The sequence below is a fragment of the Mustelus asterias genome, chromosome 2 (genome assembly GCF_964213995.1).
Source record: "Mustelus asterias chromosome 2, sMusAst1.hap1.1, whole genome shotgun sequence".
NCBI lineage: Eukaryota > Metazoa > Chordata > Chondrichthyes > Carcharhiniformes > Triakidae > Mustelus > Mustelus asterias.
Genome location: NC_135802.1, coordinates 3,627,053 through 3,650,976, shown reverse-complemented (window position 1 = coordinate 3,650,976; position 23,924 = coordinate 3,627,053). Strand labels below are relative to the sequence as shown.

Below are 23,924 nucleotides of genomic sequence, written 5' to 3'. Positions count from 1 at the left end.
GTGTGTGAGTGTGTGTGCGGGTGTGTGTGTGAGTGTGTGTGTGTGTGTGTGTGTGTGTGCGGGTGTGTGTGCGGGTGTGTGTGCGTGTGTGACTATTTCTCAGCTTGTTTTTGCAGATTTTGATGAATGTCGGGTTGGGAATGAAGCTTGCAGCCAGATCTGTACAAACACCAATGGGTCATATGACTGCACATGTTACCATGGTTACCAGCTTCACATCGATAGGAAACAGTGCGTTGGTGAGTCAATATTGTTTCAGAATAGTTTGACAACGGCCAATATTCCACCCCGATTTATTGCTGATTGTGAGGTCAAACATTCTCCACTGACTCCAGGAACACCACAGTTCCTGAGCTGGAGGGGAGGCCAAGGTTTGTGTCTGTGTCCACACCACCCCCAACCAGGCCCCGGCTGTCAGCTTTCATTCACTTACGGGATGTGGGTGTCACTGGCTGGAGCTGCCTTCACTGCCCATCCCTAACTGCCCCGTCAGAAGGTGCTGGGGAGCTGCCTTCACTGTCCATCCCTAACTGCCCCGTCAGAAGGTGCTGGTGAGCTGCCTTCACTGCCCATCCCTAACTGCCTCGTCAGAAGGTGCTGGGGAGCTGCCTTCACTGCCCATCCCTAACTGCCCCGTCAGAAGGTGCTGGTGAGCTGCCTTCTTGAGCCGCTGCAGTCCCTGAGGTGTAGGTACACCCACAGTGCTGTTAGGGAGGGAGTTCCAGGATTGTGACCCAGTGACAGTGAAGGAACGGCCGATATATTTCCAAGTCAGGACAGTGAGTGACTCGGAGGGGAATCTCCAGGTGGGGGTGTTCCCAGGTATCTGCTGCTCTTGTCCTTCTAGATGGAAGTGGCCGTGGGTTTGGAAGGTGCTGCCTAAGGAGCCTTGGTGAGTTGCTGCAGTGCATCTTGTAGATGGTACACACGGCTGTCACTGCGTTGGTGGTGGAGGGAGTGGGTGTTTGTGGATGGGGTGCCAATCAATTTGCGGATAGCGATGAGGACCATCAGAGGATACAGCAGGATATAGATCAGTTGGAGACTTGGGCAGAGAGATGGCAGATGGAGTTTAATCCGGACAAATGTGAGGTAATGCATTTTGGAAGGTCTAATACAGATAGGAAATATACAGTAAATGGCAGAACCCTTAAAGAGTATTGATAGGCAAAGGGATCTGGGTGTACAGGTACACAGGTCACTGAAAGTGGCAATGCAGGTGGAGAAGGTAGTCAAGAAGGCATACGGCATGCTTGACTTCATCAGCCGGGGTATTGAGTTTAAAAATTGGCAAGTCATGTTGACGCTTTATAGAACCTTAGTGAGGCCGCACTTGGAATATAGTGTTCGATGCTGGTCGCCACACTACCAGAAGGATGTGGAGGCTTTGGAGAGGGTACAGAAAAGATTTACCAGGACGTTGCCTGGTATGGAGGGCATTAGCTATGAGGTGAGGTTGGAGAAACTTGGTTTGTTCTCACTGGAGCGACTGAGGTTGAGGGGCGACCTGATAGAAGTCTACAAGATTATGAGAGGCATGGACAGAGTGGATAGTCAGAGGCTTTTTCCCAGGGTGGAAGAGTCAATTACTAGGGGACACAGGTTTAAGGTGCGAGGGGCAAGGTTTAAAGGAGATGTACGAGGCAGATTTTTTACACAGAGAGTAGTGGGTGCCTGGAACTCGTTGCCGGGGGAGGTAGTGGAAGCAGATACGGTCGTGACTTTTAAGGGGCGTCTTGACAAGTACATGAATGAGATGGGAATAGAACATAGAACATTACAGCGCAGAACAGGCCCTTCGGCCCACGATGTTGCACCGACCAGTTAAAAAAAAAACTGTGACCCTCCAACCTAAACCAATTTCTTTTCGTCCATGAACCTATCTACGGATCTCTTAAACGCCCCCAAACTAGGCGCATTTACTACTGATGCTGGCAGGGCATTCCAATCCCTCACCACCCTCTGGGTAAAGAACCTACCCCTGACATCGGTTCTATAACTACCCCCCCTCAATTTAAAGCCATGCCCCCTCGTGCTGGATTTCTCCATCAGAGGAAAAAGGCTATCACTATCCACCCTATCTAAACCTCTAATCATCTTATATGTTTCAATAAGATCCCCTCTTAGCCGCCGCCTTTCCAGCGAAAACAATCCCAAATCCCTCAGCCTCTCCTCATAGGATCTCCCCTCCATACCAGGCAACATCCTGGTAAACCTCCTCTGCACCCTCTCCAAAGCCTCCACATCCTTCCTGTAATGTGGGGACCAGAACTGCACACAGTACTCCAAGTGCGGCCGCACCAGAGTTGTGTACAGTTGCAACATAACGCTACGACTCCTAAATTCAATCCCCCTACCAATAAACGCCAAGACACCATATGCCTTCTTAACAACCTTATCTACTTGATTCCCAACTTTCAGGGATCTATGCACACATACACCTAGATCCCTCTGCTCCTCCACACTATTCAAAGTCCTCCCGTTAGCCCTATACTCAACACAACTGTTATTCCTACCAAAGTGAATTACCTCACACTTCTCAGCATTAAACTCCATCCGCCACCTCTCGGCCCAACTTTGCAACCTGTCTAAGTCTTCCTGCAGACTACGACACCCTTCCTCACTGTCTACCACACCACCGACTTTGGTGTCATCAGCAAATTTGCTAATCCACCCAACTATACCCTCATCCAGATCATTAATAAATATTACAAACAGCAGTGGCCCCAAAACAGATCCCTGAGGTACACCACTTGTAACCGCACTCCATGATGAATATTTACTATCAACCACCACCCTCTGTTTCCTATCCGCTAGCCAATTCCTGATCCAATTTCCTAGATCACCCCCAATCCCATCCATCTGCATTTTCTGCAGAAGCCTACCATGGTGAACCTTATCAAACGCCTTACTAAAATCCATATATACCACGTCCACTGCCTTGCCCCCATCCACCTCCTTGGTCACTTTCTCAAAAAACTCAATAAGGTTAGTAAGGCACGACCTACCTGCCACAAAACCATGCTGACTATCACCTATCAATTCATTACTCTCCAAATAACTATAAATCCTATCCCTTATAATTTTTTCAACATCTTGCCGACAACAGAAGTGAGACTCACCGGTCTATAATTCCCGGGGAAGTCTCTGTTCCCCTTCTTAAACAATGGGACAACATTCGCTAACCTCCAATCTTCTGGTACTATACCAGAGGCCAACGACGACCTGAAGATCAGAGCCAGAGGCGCTGCAATCACTTCTCTTGCCTCCCAGAGAATCCTTGGATAAATCCCATCCGGACCAGGGGATTTATCTATTTTCAGACCCTCCAGAATATCCTGCACATCCTCCTTATCAACTGTAATACTGTCTATTCTACTCCCTTGCAACCCAGTGTCCTCCTCAGCTATATTCATGTCCCCTTGCGTGAACACCGAAGAGAAATATTGGTTCAATGCTTCACCAATCTCCTCCGGTTCCACACATAACTTCCCTCTGCCATCTATAACTGGCCCTAAACTTGCCCTAACCAACCTTCTGTTCTTGACATACCTATAGAACGCCTTAGGATTCTCTTTAACCCTATCCGCCAAAGTCTTCTCATGTCCCCTTTTAGCCCTTCTAAGCTCGCTCTTCAACTCCCTCTTAGCCAATCTAAAGCTTTCTAGTGCACTACCCGAGTGCTCACGTCTCATCCGAACATAAGCCTCCTTTTTCTTTTTAACCAACAAAGAAACTTTTTTGGTGCACCACGGTTCCCTAGCCCTACCAATTCCTCCTTGCCTGACAGGGACATACCTATCACAGACTCGCAGTAGCTGCTCCTTGAAAAAACTCCACATGTCGGACGTTCCCAGTCCCTGTAATCTCCTAGTCCAACCTATGTTTCCTAATTCTCTCCTAATAGCCTCATAATTACCCTTCCCCCAGCTAAAACCACTGGCCCGAGGTTCATGCCTATCCCTTTCCATCACTAAGGTGAACGTAACCGAATTGTGGTCACTATCACCAAAATGCACACCAACTTCCAAGTCTAGCACCTGGTCTGGCTCATTTCCCAGCACCAGATCCAATATAGCCTCACCTCTAGTTGGCCTGTCTACATACTGAGTCAAAAAACCTTCCTGCACGCTTTGAACAAAAACTGACCCCTCTAACGAGCTAGAGCTATAACAATTCCAGTCATATAGACTGGAATTGTTATAGAGGGATATGGTCCCCGGAAGGGTCGGGGGTTTTAGTTCAGTCGGGCAGCATGGTCGGTGCAGGCTTGGAGGGCCGAAGGGCCTGTTCCTGTGCTGTAATTCTCTTTGCTCTTTGTTCAAGCTTTATCCTGAATGATTTGAGTGTTTTTGGGGTTTCACTCATCCAGGCAAGTGGAGGGTATTCCATTATACTCGTTATGAAATGTCTAATTCACATTGAGAGTTAAACGGAACATTTTGAAAAGGGGAATAGTGAGCTTATATTAAACTCGTCACTGCAGGGAGAGGCCCATGTGATCTGGTAGCTATGGGGAGAAAACTCAAAACAGAAACTTATTGGAATTTGGTGACAATTGCACCTTGTCAGAGAATCACAGCAAAGAAGCAGGTGTTTGATGGAACAGGGCGAGGAGGGCAAGGCAGATACAACTCTCTCAAGCAAAAGCACCTGATGCTGCAAAGAGCAGAGGAGGACTGTTTGTTAACAAGTAACCTTGTGAAGGTTTATATTCTCTTCAAGAGAATATACCTCCTGTATTCAATGTTCTGACCGATGAAACCAAGCATGCCGAATGCCTTCTTCACCACTCTGTCCACCTGTGTCTCCACTTTCAAGGAGCTATGAACCTGTATCCCGAGATTTCTTTGTTCTATAACTCTCCGCAGTGCCCTACCATTAACTGAGTAAGCCCTGCCCTGGTTCAATCTACCAAATGCATCACCTCACGTTTATCTAAATTAAACTCCATCTGCCATTCATCAGCCCGCTGGCCCAATTGATCAAGATCCCGTTGCAATCGAAGATAACCTTCTTCACTGTCCACTATGCCACCAATCTTGGTATCATCTGCAAACTTACTGACCGTGCCTCCTATATTCTCATCCAAATCATTAATATAAATGACAAATAACAGTGGGCCCAGCACTGATCCCTGAGGCACACCGCTGGTCACAGGCCTCCAGTTTGAAAAACAACCCACTACAATATTCCCCTGTCTTTTGTCATTGAGTTATGAGACACATCTCAATTCTATTGGTTCGTTGATGCAAAAGTACCTTTTCATTGAGTTTGGTTTATTGGGTCCCTGTTAATTAATGTTTGATCTCTGGTGATTTTAGTTTATTTGTTACAGTAAGTATTATTTGCTTATTTCCATCGGTGACTGGGAAATTAATCTTGTTTGGAAAGTTATTGGTCTTTGCAGAGCTCGGAAGATGTTTCTGACCTTGTAGGTTGTGGATAAGCTTTGAGGATCATGGCGAGTCCAGCAAAGGTTTTGCAGGATTCCCAGCCTCTGACCTGCCGTTGTAGCCACAGTATTTATCTGGCTAGTCCAGTTCAGGTTCTGGTGAATGCAATGTGGGCTGGGTAGTTAAACTCTTTCTCCTGTGAGTGTCAGTTTAACTCTGTTTCGTTTCTCTTTATCGTTCTCAGATATTGATGAGTGTAAGATTACCAATGGGCAGTGCTCCCACTTCTGCACCAATAGAAATGGGAGTTACACTTGTGAGTGCCCTGTTGGACTGGCATTGGACAAGGACAATATCACCTGTATCAGTGAGTGATGGCCACACACTTCATCAGATACTGCATCTCCTTAATCTACCTCCACATACTGCGAGGATGCTGCAAGTCATTCCAGCTGACACTGATCACGTCTAGGGACTGACCTCCAGAAACAGCAGTGCTGATGCCTTGAAAGTCTCTCGATTAGACTCACTCCCGGGTATCTGTTATTCTATATATAAACCACCCCAAACCCCTCGATTAGATTCCAGTCTGTAACTCACTCCCGGGTATCTGTTATTCTATATATAAACCACCCTGAACTCCTCGATTAGATTCCAGTCTGTAACTCACTCCCGGGTATCTGTTATTCTATGTGTAAACCACCCTGAACCCCTCGATTAGATTCCAGTCTGTAACTCACTCCCGGCTATCTGTTATTCTATATATAAATCTCCCCAAACCCCTCGATTAGATTCCAGTCTGTAACTCACTCCTGGGTATCTGTTATTCTATATATAAACCACCCCGAACCCCTCGATTAGATTCCAGTCTGTGACTCACTCCCGGGTATCTGTTATTCTATATATAAACCACCCTGAACCACTCGATTAGATTGCAGTCTGTAACTCACTCCCGGGTATCTGTTATTCTGTAGAGAAACCACCCCGAACCCCTCGATTAGATTCCAGTCTGTAACTCACTCCCGGGTATCTGTTATTCTATATATAAACCACCCTGAACTCCTGGATTAGATTCCAGTCTGTAACTCACTCCCGGGTATCTGTTATTCTATATATAAACCACCCTGAACTCCTCGATTAGATTCCAGTCTGTAACTCACTCCCGGGTATCTGTTATTCTATATATAAACCACCCTGAACTCCTGGATTAGATTCCAGTCTGTAACTCACTCCCGGGTATCTGTTATTCTATATATAAACCACCCTGAACTCCTCGATTAGATTCCAGTCTGTAACTCACTCCCGGGTATCTGTTATTCTATGTGTAAACCACCCTGAACCCCTCGATTAGATTCCAGTCTGTAACTCACTCCCGGCTATCTGTTATTCTATATATAAATCTCCCCAAACCCCTCGATTAGATTCCAGTCTGTAACTCACTCCTGGGTATCTGTTATTCTATATATAAACCACCCCGAACCCCTCGATTAGATTCCAGTCTGTGACTCACTCCCGGGTATCTGTTATTCTATATATAAACCACCCTGAACCACTCGATTAGATTGCAGTCTGTAACTCACTCCCGGGTATCTGTTATTCTGTAGAGAAACCACCCCGAACCCCTCGATTAGATTCCAGTCTGTAACTCACTCCCGGGTATCTGTTATTCTGTATATAAACCACCCCGAACCACTCGATTAGATTGCAGTCTGTAACTCACTCCCGGGTATCTGTTATTCTATATATAAACCACCCCAAACCCCTCGATTAGATTCCAGTCTGTAACTCACTCCCGGGTATCTGTTATTCTATGTATAAACCACCCCGAACCCCTCGATTATATTCCAGTCTGTAACTCACTCCCGGGTATCTGTTATTCTATATATAAACCACCCTGAACTCCTGGATTAGATTCCAGTCTGTAACTCACTCCCGGGTATCTGTTATTCTATATATAAACCACCCTGAACTCCTCGATTAGATTCCAGTCTGTAACTCACTCCCGGGTATCTGTTATTCTATGTGTAAACCACCCTGAACCCCTCGATTAGATTCCAGTCTGTAACTCACTCCCGGCTATCTGTTATTCTATATATAAATCTCCCCAAACCCCTCGATTAGATTCCAGTCTGTAACTCACTCCTGGGTATCTGTTATTCTATATATAAACCACCCCGAACCCCTCGATTAGATTCCAGTCTGTGACTCACTCCCGGGTATCTGTTATTCTATATATAAACCACCCCAAACCCCTCGATTAGATTCCAGTCTGTAACTCACTCCCGGGTATCTGTTATTCTATATATAAACCACCCTGAACTCCTCGATTAGATTCCAGTCTGTAACTCACTCCCGGGTATCTGTTATTCTATGTGTAAACCACCCTGAACCCCTCGATTAGATTCCAGTCTGTAACTCACTCCCGGGTATCTGTTATTCTATATATAAACCACCCTGAACTCCTCGATTAGATTCCAGTCTGTAACTCACTCCCGGGTATCTGTTATTCTATATATAAACCACCCTGAACCCCTCGATTAGAATCCAGTCTGTAACTCACTCCCGGGTATCTGTTATTCTATATATAAATCTCCCCAAACCCCTCGATTAGATTCCAGTCTGTAACTCACTCCCGGGTATCTGTTATTCTATATATAAACCACCCCGAGCCCCTCGATTAGATTCCACTCTGTAACTCACTCCCGGGTATCTGTTATTCTATATATAAACCACCCCGAACACCTCCATTAGATTCCAGTCTTTAACTCACTCCCGGGTATCTGTTATTCCATATATATACCACCCTGAACTCCTGGATTAGATTCCAGTCTGTAACTCACTCCCAGGTATCTGTTATTCTATATATAAACCACCCCCGAACCCTTCGTTTAGATTCCAGTCTGTTACTCACTCCTGGGTATCTATTATTCTATATATAAACCACCCTGAACTCCTGGATTAGATTCCAGTCTGTAACTCACTCCCGGGTATCTGTTATTCTGTATATAAACCACCCCAAACCCCTCGATTAAATTCCAGTCTGTAACTCACTCCCTGGTATCTGTTATTCTATATATAAACCACCCGAACCTCTCGATTAGATTCCAGTCTTTAACTCACTCCTGGGTATCTGTTATTCTATATATAAACCACCTTGAACCCCTCGATTAGATTCCAGCCTGTAACTCACTCCCGGGTATCTGTTATTCTATATATAAACCACCCTGAACCCCTCGATTATATTCCAGTCTGTAACTCACTTTCGGGTATCTGTTATTCTATGTGTAAACCACCCCGAACCCCTCGATTTGATTCCAGTCTGTAACTCACTCCTGGGTATCTGTTATTCTATATATAAACCACCCCGAGCCCCTCGATTAGATTCCAGTCTGTAACTCACTCCCGGGTATCTGTTATTCTGTATATAAACCACCCCGAACCCCTCGATTAAATTCCAGTCTGTAACTCACTCCTGGGTATCTGTTATTCTATATATAAACCACCCCGAACCCCTCGATTAGATTCCAGTCTGTAACTCACTCCCGGGTATCTGTTATTCTATATATAAACCACCCTGAACCCCTCGATTAGATTCCAGTCTGTAACTCACTCCCGGGTATCTGTTATTCTGTATATAAACCACCCGGAACCCCTCGATTAGATTCCAGTCTGTAACTCACTCCTGGGTATCTGTTATTCTATATATAAACCACCCCGAACCCCTCGATTAGATTCCAGTCTGTAACTCACTCCCGGGTATCTGTTATTCTATATATAAACCACCCCGAACCCCTCGATTAGATTCCAGTCTGTAACTCACTCCCGGGTATCTGTTATTCTATATATAAACCACCCTGAACCCCTCGATTAGATTCCAGTCTGTTATTCTGTATATAAACCTCGCCCTCCTTTATCAGATTATGTTCCCATCTATGCAGCACCTGGCCTATTCGATCTATTAACCATACCCAAACCCATGCATTCCTCACCCTGCTATGTGTGTTGTTTGACTGTTTGATGCAGTAATGATGGCGGTGGTATTCGGTATCTTACAGACATCACTTCCTGTCAGCTGCTGAATGGTGGTTGTCAGCATGTGTGCACAGAGCGGAATCATGGCCAGCTCGAGTGTAGCTGCCAACACGGCTGGAAACTGATGGACAACAGGAAGACCTGTACAGGTGAGACAGAGCTGTACAGGTGAGACAGAGCTGTGCAGGTGAGACAGGGCTGTACAGGTGAGACAGAGCTTTACAGGTAAGACGGAGCTTTACAGGTAAGACAAAGCTGTGCAGATGAGACAGAGCTGTACAGGTGAGACAGCTGTACAGGTGAGACAGCTGTGCAGGTGAGACAGAGCTGTACAGGTGAGACAGAGCTGTACGGGTGAGACAGAGCTGTACAGGTGAGGCAGAGCTGTACAGGTGAGACAGAGCTGTACAGGTGAGACAGGGCTGTACAGGTGAGACAGAGCTGTACAGGTGAGACAGGGCTGTACAGGTGAGACAGAGCTGTACACGTGAGACAGGGCTGTACAGGTGAGACAGGGCTGTACAGGTGAGACAGGGCTGTACAGGTGAGACAGAGCTGTACAGGTGAGACAGAGCTGTACAGGTGAGACAGAGCTGTACAGGTGAGACAGGGCTGTACAGGTGAGACAGAGCTGTACACGTGAGAAAGGGCTGTACAGGTGAGACAGGGCTGTACAGGTGAGACAGAGCTGTACAGGTGAGACAGGGCTGTACAGGTGAGACAGAGCTGTACACGTGAGACAGGGCTGTACACGTGAGACAGGGCTGTACAGGTGAGACAGGGCTGTACAGGTGAGACAGAGCTGTACACGTGAGACAGGGCTGTACAGGTGAGACAGGGCTGTACAGGTGAGACAGAGCTGTACAGGTGAGACAGGGCTGTACAGGTGAGACAGAGCTGTACACGTGAGACAGGGCTGTACAGGTGAGACAGGGCTGTACAGGTGAGACAGAGCTGTACACGTGAGACAGGGCTGTACAGGTGAGACAGGGCTGTACAGGTGAGACAGCTGTACAGGTGAGACAGAGCTGTACAGGTGAGACAGAGCTGTACAGGTGAGACAGGGCTGTACAGGTGAGACAGAGCTGTACAGGTGAGACAGAGCTGTACAGGTGAGACAGGGCTGTACAGGTGAGACAGAGCTGTACAGGTGAGACAGGCCTGTACAGGTGAGACTAATTTCCAGGTAAAACAACACTATGTAGGTAATATAGATGCATATAGATGAGATGCAATTGGACAGGTGAGAGAGCTCTAAAAATGTGAACGATAAGATCTGAGCACTGTCAATAGGCTGGGGAAAATGAAGCTTTGATAAATTATATCATCAGAGATTTATGAGGAAGTAACAAGCAAGGTGGAGAAAGGGGAGCCTGTAGATGTAGTGTACTTGGATTTCCAAAAAGCTTTTGATGAATTGCCACATCAAAGTTTAATATACAAGATTAGATTGTATGGTGCGTGAGGTGAACTATTAGCATGGTGGAGTGCCACAGAGATCAGTGCTGGGACCTCAACATTTACAATCTACCTCAGTGATGTGGGTGGAGGGATGAATGTTTGTAGCTAAATTTGCCGAAAACAGCAAGAGGGGCCGGGAAGTAAGTTGTCAAGAGGAGGGAGAGAGGCTGGAAAGGGATAGAGACAGGAGAAGGGAGAGGGCAGAAATCTGGCAGATGGAGAATAATGTGAGTAAATGTGAACGTCTGCACTTTGGCAGGAAGGAGAGAAAAGCGGAATACGAATTCAATGGAGAGAGATTGCAGAACTCTGAGGTACAGAGGGATCTGGGAATCCAAGTGCATGAACGTTAGAAAGTCAGGATGCAAGTACAGCAAATTAGGAAGGCAACTCGTAAGAACTCGGAGCAGGAGGCCATTCAGCCCCCAGAGCCTGCTCTACCATTCAATACGATCATGGCTGATCTCATCTCAGCCTCAACAACGGCTGCGCGGTGGTTAGCACTGCTGCCTCACAGTGCCAGGGACCTGGAGCAGCATGGTGGCACAGTGGTTAGCACTGCTGCCTCACAGCGCCAGGGACCTGGAGCAGCATGGTGGCACAGTGGTTAGCACTGCTGCCTCACAGTGCCAGGGACCTGGAGCAGCATGGTGGCACAGTGGTTAGCACTGCTGCCTCACAGCGCCAGGGACCCGGGGCAGCACGGTGGCACAATGGTTAACACTGCTGCCTCACAGCGCCAGGGACCCAGGGCGGCATGGTGGCACAGTGGGTTCGCACTGCTGCCTCACAGCGCCAGGGACCCGGGGCAGCACGGTGGCACAGTGGTTAACACTGCTGCCTCACAGCGCCAGGGACCCGGGGCAGCATGGTGGCACAGTGGTTAACACTGCTGCCTCACAGCACCAGGGACCCGGGGCGGCACGGTGGCACAGTGGTTAGCACTGCTGCCTCACAGCGCTAGGGACCCGGGTTCAATTCCCAGCTTGGGTCACTGTCTGTGTGGAGTTTGCACATTCTACCCGTGTCTGCGTGGGTTTCCTCCAGGTGCTCCGGTTTCCTCCAAAGATGTGTGGGTTAGGTTGATTGGCCATGCTAAATTGCCTCTTAGTGTGAGGGGGATTAGCAGGGTAAATGCATGGGGTTACGGGAATACGGCCTGGTTGGAATTGTGATCGGTGCAGACTCAATGGGCCGAATGGCCTCTTTCTGTGCTGTAGGGATTCTATGATTCTAACTCCACCTTCCTGCCCGTTCTCCATACCCTACAACCCATTACTAATTAAAAATCCTTAAATTTACTCAGTGTCCGGGCATCCACCTCCCTCCGAGGCAGAGAATTCCACAGATTCACAACCCTTACAGAGAGGGAGTTCCTCCTCATTTTGATTTAAATCTGCCACCCCTTTTCCTAAAACAATGACCTCCTGTTCCAGATCGCCCCACAAGAGGAAAATGCTTCCCATGTTTGCTTTGTCAATCCCCCTATCATCTTGGAATGTTGGTGTTTATTACAAAGGGAATGGAGTATTCGAGTAGGACGTTTTACTGCAGCTGTACAGGGCCTTGGTGAGATCACATCTGGAAAAGTCTACACAGTTTTGATCTCTTTATTAAAAAAAGGATATCATTGCAGTAGAAGCAGCTCAGAAAAAGTTCACTTTTTCTGGTCGATTCCTGGGATGAGGTGGTGTCTTATCTCCCTAGTCTATCTCTCTGTCTATCTCTCTGTCTATCTCTCTGTCTATCTCTCTGTCTATCTCTCTGTCTATCTCTCTGTCTATCTCTCTGTCTATCTCTCTGTCTATCTCTCTGGCTATCTCTCTGGCTATCTCTCTGGCTATTTCTCAATCTTTCTCTCTGTCACTCTCTTTTGTCTTTCTTGCTTTATTAAAAGGGGAGGATAAAGAAACGGATGTCATTGTACACATTGGTGCAAATGACGTAGATAGGAAGAGTAGGGGGATCCTACGAGAGCAATTCAGGGAGTTGGGAAATAGGCTAAAAAGTAGGGCCTCCAGGGTGGCCATCTCTGGGCTGCTCCCAATGCCTCGTGCCAGTGAGGCTAGGAATAGGGAGATAGTACAATTGAATGCTTGGCTAAAGGACTGGTCCGGGAGGGAGGGCTTCATATTCTTGGATCACTGGGACGTTTTCAAGAGAGGAGGGCACCTGTACAAGAAGGATGGGTCACAACTAAATTGGAAGGGCACGAATATCCTGGCTGGGAGTTTTGCGAGTGCAGTTCGGGTGGGTTTAAACTAATATGGCAGGGGGGTGGGGATCAAAAAATTATGTCTACAAGTGTAGAGGCTGGAGACGAGCTTGGGGCCAGGACAAGGCTGGCAAAGAAGAAGAGCACTCTGGGGGAGGATGACCTCACTGGGCCTGGAGGTCTGGAGTGCATCTACTTCAATGCAAGGAGCGTAGCAGGTAAGACAGACGAACTTAGGGCCTTAATGCTCACGAGGAATTTGGATGTGGTTGCGGTGACAGAGACTTGGTTGAAAGAGGGACAGGACTGGCAGCTGAATATTCCGGGGTACAAGTGTTTTAGGCGAGATAGAGGAGGGGCCAAAAGAGGTGGGGGAGTAGCAGTATTAGTTAGAGAGCATATTACAGCGGTGCAGAGGGAGGACAATTCAGAGGGGTCGTGTAACGAGTCACTGTGGGTGGAGCTCAGAAACAGGAAGGGCGCAGTCACTATGTTAGGGGTATACTACAGGCCCCCCAACAGCCCAAGGGAAGTGGAAGAACGGATATGTCAGGAGATAATGGATAGGTGCAGGAAAAATAGGGTTGTTGTAGTGGGAGACTTCAATTTCCCTGGTATAGATTGGAAATCGCGTAGGGCTGGGAGTCTGAATGGGGAGGAATTTGTAAAATGCGTACAGGAAGGTTCTTTGGAACAATATGTAGATAGCCCGACTAGAGAGGGGGCTATACTGGACCTAGTACTGGGGAATGAGCCCGGTCAGGTCTTCAAAGTTTCGGTAGGGGAACAAGTGGCAAATAGTGACCACAATTCTGTTAGCTTTAGGATAGAACATAGAACAGTACAGCACAGAACAGGCCCTTCGGCCCACGATGTTGTGCCGAGCTTTATCTGAAACCAAGATCAAGCTATCCCACTCCCTATCATCCTGGTGTGCTCCATGTGCCTATCCAATAACCGCTTAAATGTTCCTGAAGTGTCTGACTCCACTATCACTGCAGGCAGTCCATTCCACACCCCAACCACTCTCTGCGTAAAGAACCTACATCTGATATCCTTCCTGTATCTCCCACCACGAACCCTATAGTTATGCCCCCTTGTAATAGCTCCATCCACCCGAGGAAATAGTCTTTGAACGTTCACTCTATCTATCCCCTTCATCATTTTATAAACCTCTATTAAGTCTCCCCTCAGCCTCCTCCGCTCCAGAGAGAACAGCCCTAGCTCCCTCAACCTTTCCTCATAAGACCTACCCTCCAAACCAGGCAGCATCCTGGTAAATCTCCTCTGCATTCTTTCCAGCGCTTCCACATCCTTCTTATAGTGAGGTGACCAGAACTGCACACAATATTCCAAATGTGGTCTCACCAAGGTCCTGTACAGTTGCAGCATAACCCCACGGCTCTTAAACTCCAACCCCCTGTTAATAAAAGCTAACACACTATAGGCCTTCTTCACAGCTCTATCCACTTGAGTGGCAACCTTTAGAGATCTGTGGATATGGACCCCAAGATCTCTCTGTTCCTCCACAGTCTTCAGAACCCTACCTTTGACCCTGTAATCCACATTTAAATTTGTCCTACCAAAATGAATCACCTCACATTTATCAGGGTTAAACTCCATTTGCCATTTTTCAGCCCAGCTTTGCATCCTATCTATGTCTCTTTGCAGCCTACAACAGCCCTCCACCTCATCCACTACTCCACCAATCTTGGTGTCATCAGCAAATTTACTGATCCACCCTTCAGCCCCCTCCTCTAAGTCATTAATAAAAATCACAAAGAGCAGAGGACCAAGCACTGATCCCTGTGGCACTCCGCTAGCAACCTGCCTCCAATCCGAAAATTTTCCATCCACCACCACCCTCTGTCTTCGATCAGACAGCCAGTTACCTATCCAATAGTGATGGAAAAGGATGAGTGGTGTCCCAAGGGTAAGGTGTTGGATTGGGGGAAGGCTAACTTTAGTGGGATTAGGCAGAAATTGGCAGCTGTTGATTGGGAGAGGCTGTTTGAGGGTAAATCCACATCTGGCATGTGGGAGTCTTTGAAGGAACAGTTGTTAGGGCTGCAGGATAGGCATGTGCCTGTAAAAAAGGATAGGAAGGGTAGGATTCGAGAACCGTGGATAAACCAGGGAAATTGAGGGATTGGTCAAAAAGAAAAGAGAGGCGGATGTTAGGTCCAAGCAGCTAAAAACGGAGGGAGCTCTGGAGGAATACAAAGAAAGTAGGAAAGAACTCAAACGAGGAATTAGAAGGGCAAAAAGGGGTCACGAAATGTCCTTGGCAGATAGGATTAAGGAGAATCCCAAGGCATTTTATTCATATTTTAGGAACAAAAGGGTTGTCAGGGAAAAAATCGGACCTCTCAGGGACAAAAGTGAGGAATTATGCTTAGAGCCCAAAGAAGTAGGGGAGATCCTAAATGAATACTTTGCGTCGGTATTCACAAAGGAGAGGGATGTGTTGACTGGGAGTGTCACGGAGGGGAGTGTTGACCCGTTAGAGAAAATCTCCATTACAAGGGAGGAAGTGTTAGGTTTCTTAGGGAATATAAAGACTGACAAATCCCCAGGGCCTGATGGAATCTATCCAAGGCTGCTCAGGGAGACGAGAGATGAAATCGCTGGGCCTCTGATGCAAATCTTTGTCTCGTCACTGGACACAGGTAAGGTCCCAGAGGATTGGAGGATAGCTAATGTGGTCCCGTTATTTAAGAAGGGTAGGAAGGATAACCCGGGAAATTATAGGCCGGTGAGCTTGACGTCCGTGGTCGGGAAGTTGTTGGAGAGGATTCTTAGAGATAGGATGTATGCGCATTTAGAAAGGAATAAACTCATTAACGATAGTCAGCATGGTTTTGTGAGAGGGAGGTCATGCCTCACTAACCTGGTGGAGGTTTTTGAAGAAGTGACTAGAATGGTTGACGAGGGAAGGGCCGTGGATGTCGTCTATATGGACTTTAGTGAAGCATTTGACAAAATCCCTCATGGGAGGTTGGTGCAAAAGGTTGGAACTCATGGGATAAAGGGGGAGGTGGCTAGATGGGTGGAGAACTGGCTTGGTCACAGAAGACAGAGGGTGGTAGTGGAAGGGTCTTTTTCCAGCTGGATGCCTGTGACTAGTGGTGTTCCGCAGGGCTCTGCATTGGGACCTCTGCTGTTTGTGATTTATATAAACGATCTGGAAGAAGGCGTAACTGGGAAGATCAGTAAGTTTGCGGACGACACGAAAATGGCTAGACTTGCAGATAGTGAGGAACATTGTCAGAGGCTACAGAAGGATATAGATAGGCTGGAAATTTGGGCAAAGAAATGGCAAAGAACAAAGAACAGTACAGCACAGGAAACAGGCCCTTCGGCCCTCCAAGCCTGTGCCGCTCCTTGGTCCAACTAGACCAATCGTTTGTATCCCTCCATTCCCAGGCTGCTCATGTGACTATCCAGGTAAGTCTTAAACGATGTCAGCGTGCCTGCCTCCACCACCCGACTTGGCAGCGCATTCCAGGCCCCCACCACCCTCTGTGTAAAAAACGTCCCTCTGATGTCTGAGTTATACTTCGCCCCTCTCAGCTTGAGCCCGTGACCCCTCGTGATCGTCACCTCCGACCTGGGAAAAAGCTTCCCACTGTTCACCCTATCTATACCCTTCATAATCTTGTATACCTCTATTAGATCTCCCCTCATTCTCCGTCTTTCCAAGGAGAACAACCGCAGTCTACCCAATCTCTCCTCATAGCTAAGACCCTCCATACCAGGCAACATCCTGGTAAACCTTCTCTGCACTCTCTCCAATGCCGCCACGTCCTTCTGGTAGTGCGGCGACCAGAACTGGACGCAGTACTCCAAATGTGGCCTAACCAGCGTTCTATACAGCTGCATCATCAGACTCCAGCTTTTATACTCTATACCCCGTCCTATAAAGGCAAGCATACCATATGCCTTCTTCACCACCTTCTCCACCTGTGTTGCCACCTTCAAGGACTTGTGGACTTGCACACCTAGGTCCCTCTGTGTTTCTATACTCCTGATGACTCTGCCATTTATTGTATAACTCCTCCCTACATTATTTCTTCCAAAATGCATCACTTCGCATTTATCCGGATTAAACTCCATCTGCCACCTCTCCGCCCAATTTTCCAGCCTATCTATATCCTGCAGTATTGCCCGACAATGCTCTTCGCTATCCGCAAGTCCAGCCATCTTCGTGTCATCCGCAAACTTGCTGATTACACCAGTTACACCTTCTTCCATGGTGGCAGATGGAGTTCAATCCAGATAAATGCGAAGTGATGCATTTTGGTAGAACTAACGTAGTGGGGAGCTATACGATAAATGGCAGAACATAAAGGGTGTAGATACGCAGAGGGACCTGGGTGTGCAAGTCCACAGATCCTTGAAGGTGACGTCACAGGTGGAGAAGGTGGTGAATAAGGCATATGACATGCTTGCCTTTATAGGATGGTAAGAAGTTTAACAACATCAGGTTAAAGTCCAACAGGTTTATTTGGTAGCAAAAGCCACACAAGCTTTCGAGGCTCTAAGCCCCTTCTTCAGGTGAGTGGGAATTCTGTTCACAAACAGAACTTATAAAGACACAGACTCAATTTACATGAATAATGGTTGGAATGCGAATACCCACAACCAATCCAGTCTTTAAGAAACAAAACAATGGGAGTGGAGAGAGCATCAAGACAGGCCAAAAAGATGTGTATTGTCTCCAGACAAGACAGCCAGTGAAACTCTGCAGGTCCACGCAACTGTGGGAGTTACAAATAGTGTGACATAAACCCAATATCCCGGTTGAGGCCGTCCTTGTGTGTGCGGAACTTGGCTATCAGTTTCTGCTCAGCGACTCTGCGCTGTCGTGTGTCGCGAAGGCCGCCTTGGAGAACGCTTACCCGAATATCAGAGGCCGAATGCCCGTGACCGCTGAAGTGCTCCCCAACAGGAAGAGAACAGTCTTGCCTGGTGATTGTCGAGCGGTGTTCATTCATCCGTTGTCGCAGCGTCTGCATAGTTTCCCCAATGTACCATGCCTCGGGACATCCTTTCTTGCAGCGTATCAGGTAGACAACGTTGGCCGAGTTGCAAGAGTATGTACCGTGTACCTGGTGGATGGTGTTCTCACGTGAGATGATGGCATCTGTGTCGATGATCCGGCACGTCTTGCAGAGGTTGCTGTGGCAGGGTTGTGTGGTGTCTTGGTCACTGTTCTCCTGAAGGCTGGGTAGTTTGCTGCGGACAATGGTCTGTTTGAGGTTGTGCGGTTGTTTGAAGGCAAGAAGTGGGGGTGTGGGGATGGCCTTGGCGAGATGTTCGTCTTCATCAATGACATGTTGAAGGCTCCGGAGGAGATGCCGTAGCTTCTCCGCTCCGGGGAAGTACTGGACAACGAAGGGTACTCTGTCCACTGTGTCCCGTGTTTGTCTTCTGAGGAGGTCGGTGCGGTTTTTCGCTGTGGCGCGTTGGAACTGTTGATCAATGAGTCTAGCGCCATATCCTGTTCTTATGAGGGCATCTTTCAGCGTCTGGAGGTGTCTGTTGCGATCCTCCTCATCCGAGCAGATCCTGTGTATTCGGAGGGCTTGTCCGTAGGGGATGGCTTCTTTAACGTGTTTAGGGTGGGGCATAGAGTATAAAAGTTGGGGTCTGATGTTGCAGTTGTATAGAACGTTGGTTAGGCCGCATTTGGAGTACTGCGTCCAGTTCTGGTCGCCACACTACCAGAAGGACGTGGAGGCTTTGGAGAGAGTACAGAGGAGGTTTACCAGGATGTTGCCTGGTATGGAGGGGCTTAGTTATGAGGAGAGATTGGGTAAACTGGGATTGTTCTCACTGGAAAGACGGAGGATGAGGGGTGACCTAATAGAGGTGTATAAAATTATGAAAGGCATAGATAGGGTGAACGGTGGGAAGCTTTTCCCCGGGTCGGTGGTGACGTTCACGAGGGGTCATAGGTTCAAGGTGAGGGGGGGGGAGGTTTAACACGGATATTAGAAGGACGTATTTTACACAGAGGGTGGTGGGGGCCTGGAATGTGTTGCCGGGCAAGGTGGTGGAGGTGGACACACTGGGAACGTTTAAGACTTATCTCGATCGCCACATGTACGGAGTGGGAATGGAGGGATACAAAAGAATGGTCTAGTTTGGACCAGGGAGCAGTGCAGGCTTGGAGGGCCGAAGGGCCTGTTCCTGTGCTGTATTGTTCTTTGTGCTCTCTCTCTCCCTGTCTCTCAGTTTCCCCCTCCTTTCATCTCCCTCTGATTCTCACTGTGTGTGTCTGTCCTCTATCTCTCTCTCTCTCTGCTTCTCTCTTTGTCTCTCTTCCTTTCCCTATTCCACAAAGAACAAAGAACAATACAGCACAGGAACAGGCCCTTCGGCCCTCCAAGTCCGCGCCGCCCCCTGGTCCAAACTAGACCATTCTTTTGTATCCCTCCATTCCCACCCCGTTCATGTGGCGATCTAGATAAGTCTTAAACGTTCCCAGTGTGTCCGCCTCCACCACCTTGCCTGGCAGCGCATTCCAGGCCCCCACCACCCTCTGTGTAAAATATGTCCGCCTGATATCCATGTTAAACCTCCCCCCCTTCACCTTGAACCTATGACCCCTCGTGAACGTCACCACCGACCTGGGGAAAAGCTTCCCACCGTTCACCCTATCTATGCCTTTCATAATTTTATACACCTCTATTAAGTCTCCCCTCATCCTCTGTCTTTCCAGGGAGAACAACCCCAGTTTACCCAATCTCTCCTCATAACTAAGCCCCTCCATACCAGGTAACATCCTGGTAAACCTCCTCTGTACTCTCTCCAAAGCCTCCACGTCCTTCTGGTAGTGTGGCAACCAGAACTGGACGCAGTATTCCAGATGCGGCCGAACCAACGTTCTATACATCTGCAACATCAGACCCCAACTTTTATACTCTATGCCCCGTCCTATAAAGGCAAGCATGCCATATTCCTTCTTCACCACCTTCTCCACCTGTGACGTCACTTTCAAGGATCTGTGGACTTGCACACCCAGGTCCCTCTGCGTATCTACACCCTTTATGGTTCTGCCATTTATCATATAGCTCCTCCCTACATTATTTCTACCAAAATGCATCACTTCGCATTTATCAGGATTGAACTCCATCTGCCATTTCTTTGCCCAAATTTCCAGCCTATCTATATCCTTCTGTAGCTTCTGACAATGCTCCTCACTATCTGCAAGTCCTGCCAATTTTGTGTCGTCCGCAAACTTACTGATCACCCCAGTGACACCTTCTTCCAGATCGTTTATATAAATCACAAACAGCAGAGGTCCCAATACAGAGCCCTGCGGAACACCACTAGTCACAGGCCTCCAGCCGGAAAAAGACCCTTCCACTACCACCCTCTGTCTTCTGTGACCAAGCCAGTTCTCCACCCATCTAGCCACCTCCCCCTTTATCCCATGAGATTCAACCTTTTTCACCAGCCTACCATGAGGGACTTTGTCAAACGCTTTACTAAAGTCGATATAGACGACATCCACGGCCCTTCCCTCGTCAACCATTCTGGTCACTTCTTCAAAAAACTCCACCAGGTTAGTGAGGCATGACCTCCCTCTCACAAAACCATGCTGACTATCGTTAATGAGTTTATTCCTTTATAAATACGCATACATCCTATCTCTAAGAATCTTCTCCAACAACTTCCCCACCACGGACGTCAAGCTCACCGGCCTATAATTACCCGGGTTATCCTTCCTACCCTTCTTAAATAACGGGACCACATTAGCTATCCTCCAATCCTCTGGGACCTCACCTGCGTCCAGTGACGAGACAAAGATTTGCGTCAGAGGCCCAGCGATTTCATCTCTCGTCTCCCTGAGCAGCCTTGGATAGATTCCATCAGGCCCTGGGGATTTGTCAGTCTTTAAATTCTCTGACAAACCTAACACTTCCTCCTTTGTAATGGAGATTTTCTCCAATGGTTCAACACTCCCCTCAGAGACACTCCCAGTCAACACATCCCTCTCCTTTGTGAATACCGACGCAAAGTATTCATTTAGGATCTCCCCTACTTCTTTGGGCTCCAAGCATAATTCCCCACTTTTGTCCCTGAGAGGTCCGATTTTTTTCCCTGACAACCCTTTTGTTCCCTTCTGTCTCCCTTTCTCTATGCCTCTATCCTTCTCTCGCTCTTTCTGTTCCTGTTTATTTAAAATTTTCTCTGCCTCTGCCTCGCTTTCTCTAACTCTCTCCCATTCTCTAACTCTCTCCCTTTCTCCCTCTCTCTGCCTCCCTCCCTTTCTTTCCATGTCTCTCTTTATCTCTTTGTCTCCCTTTGTCTATTCTTCCCCCGATGTCTCTATCTCACTCTCTGTTTCTTTCTTCTTCCCTTTACCAGGTGCTCTCCCTTTGTCACTGTCTCTTTCTCGCTCTCTCTTTCTCTCTGCCACTATTTCTTTCTATGCCTCACTCACCTTTTCTCCCCCTTCCTCTCTTGCTCTCTCTGTCTCTTTCTCCCTCTCTTTATTACTTGCTCTCCCTTTCTCTCTCTCCCTTTCTCTCTCTCCCTTTCCCTCTCTCCCTTTCTCTCTCTCCCTTTCTCTCTCTCCCTTTCTCTCTCTCCCTTTCTCTCTGTCTCTTTCTGGTTCTCCTTGTCCATCTCTCTTGTTCTCTCTATATATCTGTGTGTATTCCTCTCTCTGTCACCCTTCCTTTCTCTTTCTCTACCTCTCTCTCAGTCTGTCTCTGTGTCCCTCTCACTCTCCATCTCACTACTTTTCTCTCATTCTTTCTCAATTTTTTCTCTCTGTCACTTGCACTCCCTTCTCTCTCTTTGTCTCTCTGTCTGTCTGTCTGTCTCTCTCTTTCCAACTCTCATTCTATCTCTCACTCTATTTTTATATTCACTCAAGGGTTTTTGGTGTCATTGGCTAGGGCAGTATCCACTGCCCATTCATACTTGCCCCTTCAGAAGGTGCTGGTGAGCTGACTTCTTGAGCCACTGCAGTCCCTGAGGTGTAGGTACACCCACAGTGCTGTTAGGGAGGGAGTTCCAGGATTTTGACCCAGCGACAGTGAAGGAATGGCCGATATATTTCCAAGTCAGGATAGTGAGTGACTCGGAGGGGAATCTCCAGGTGGGGGTGTTCCCAGGTATCTGCTGCTCTTCTCCTTCTAGATGGAAGTGGCCATGGGTTTGGAAGGTGCTGCCTAAGGAGCCTTGGTGAGTTCCTGCAGTGCATCTTGTAGATGGTACACACGGCTGCCACTGTGCGTTGGTGGTGGAGGGAGTGGATGTTTGTGGATGGGGTGCTGATCAAGCGGGGCTGCTTTGTCCTGGATGGTGTTGAGCTTCTGGAATGTTGGAGCTGCACCCATCCAGGCAAGTGGGGAGTGTTCCATCACACTGCTGACTTGTGCCTTGTAGATGGTGGATAAGCTTTTGAGGGTCAGGAGGTGAGTTACTCTGCAGTATTCCCAGCCTCTGACCTGCTCTTGTAGCCACTGTGTTTAGGTGGTGAATTCAGTTGAATGTCTGGTCAATGGTAACCCCAAGGACGTTGACAGTGGGGGATTCAATGATGGTCATAGAATGTCAAGTGGCAGTGGTTAGAGTGTCTCTTATTGGTGATGGTCATTGCCTGGCATTGTGTGGTGTGAATGTTACTGCCACTTGTCAGCCCGAGCCTGGATATTGTCCAGATCTTGCTGCATTTCCACATGGACTGTTTCAGTATCTGAGGAGTTGTGAATGGTGCTGAACATTGTGCAATCATCGGCGAACTTCCCCATCTCTGACCGTATAACAGAGGGAAGGTCATTGATGAAGCAGCTGGAGATGGTTGTGCCGAGGACACTGACCCTGAGGGGCTCCTGCACTGATGTCCTGGAGCTGAGATGACTGACCCTCCACAACCACAACCATCTTCCTGTGTACCAGGTATGACTCCAACCAGCGGAGTGTTTGCCCCCTGATACCCATTGATTCCAGTTTCACGAGGGCTCCTTGATGCCACACTCGGTCGAACGCGGCCTTGATGTCAAGGGCTGCCACTCTCACCTCACCTCTGGCATTCAGCTCTTTCTTCCATGTTTGAACTAAGGCTGTAATGAGGTCAGGAGCTGAGTGACCCTGGCGAAACCCAAACTGGGCGTCACTGAGCAGGTTATTGCTGAGCAGGTGCTGCTTGCTCGCGCTGTCGATCCCAGGGTACTGAAAGAAATGTCAGAGGTAATAGCGGATGCGTTAGTGATTATTTATCAAAATTCGTTGGATTCTGGGGTAGTGCCGACGGATTGGAAAACGGCTAATGTTATGCCGCTGTTTAAAAAAGGAAATAGACAAAAGGCGGGTAACTACAGGCCGGTCAGCTTAACGTCTGTAGTTGGGAAAATGCTGGAATCCATCATTAAAGAAGAAATAGCAGGCCATCTGGATAAGAATGGTTCAATTAAGCAGACGCAGCATGGATTCATGAGGGGAAAGTTGTGCTTGACGAACTTGTTGGATTTTTATGAAGATGTGACTAGTGCGGTTGACGGAGGGGAACCGGTGGATGCGGTGTTTTTGGATTTCCAAAAGGCGTTTAATAAGGTGCCTCACAAAAGGTTGCTGAAGAAGATTGGGTCACACGGAGTTGGGGGTAGGGTGTTAGCGTGCATTGGGGATTGGCTATCTAACAGGAAGCAGAGTTGGGATTTGTCCTGCTTTTTGTGTACAGGACATACCTGGCAATATTCCACATTGTTGGGTAGATGCCAGTGTTGTAACTATACTGGATTTGATTTGATTTGATTTATTATTGTCACATGTATTAACATACAGTGAAAAGTATTGTT

At 47.8% G+C, this 23,924-nt stretch overlaps 1 protein-coding gene across 1 annotated transcript in view; it reads left to right on the top strand.

Moving 5' to 3' along the window:
• Positions 1–23,924, top strand: part of LOC144504332 (uncharacterized) — a 107,465-nt gene that overhangs the window by 4,371 nt on the left and 79,170 nt on the right. Inside the window, exons 3-5 of the mRNA XM_078229499.1 lie at positions 117–239; positions 5,641–5,763; positions 9,452–9,577. Of these exons, the coding sequence (XP_078085625.1) occupies positions 117–239; positions 5,641–5,763; positions 9,452–9,577 (372 nt within the window). The remainder of the gene's footprint in view (positions 1–116; positions 240–5,640; positions 5,764–9,451; positions 9,578–23,924) is intronic.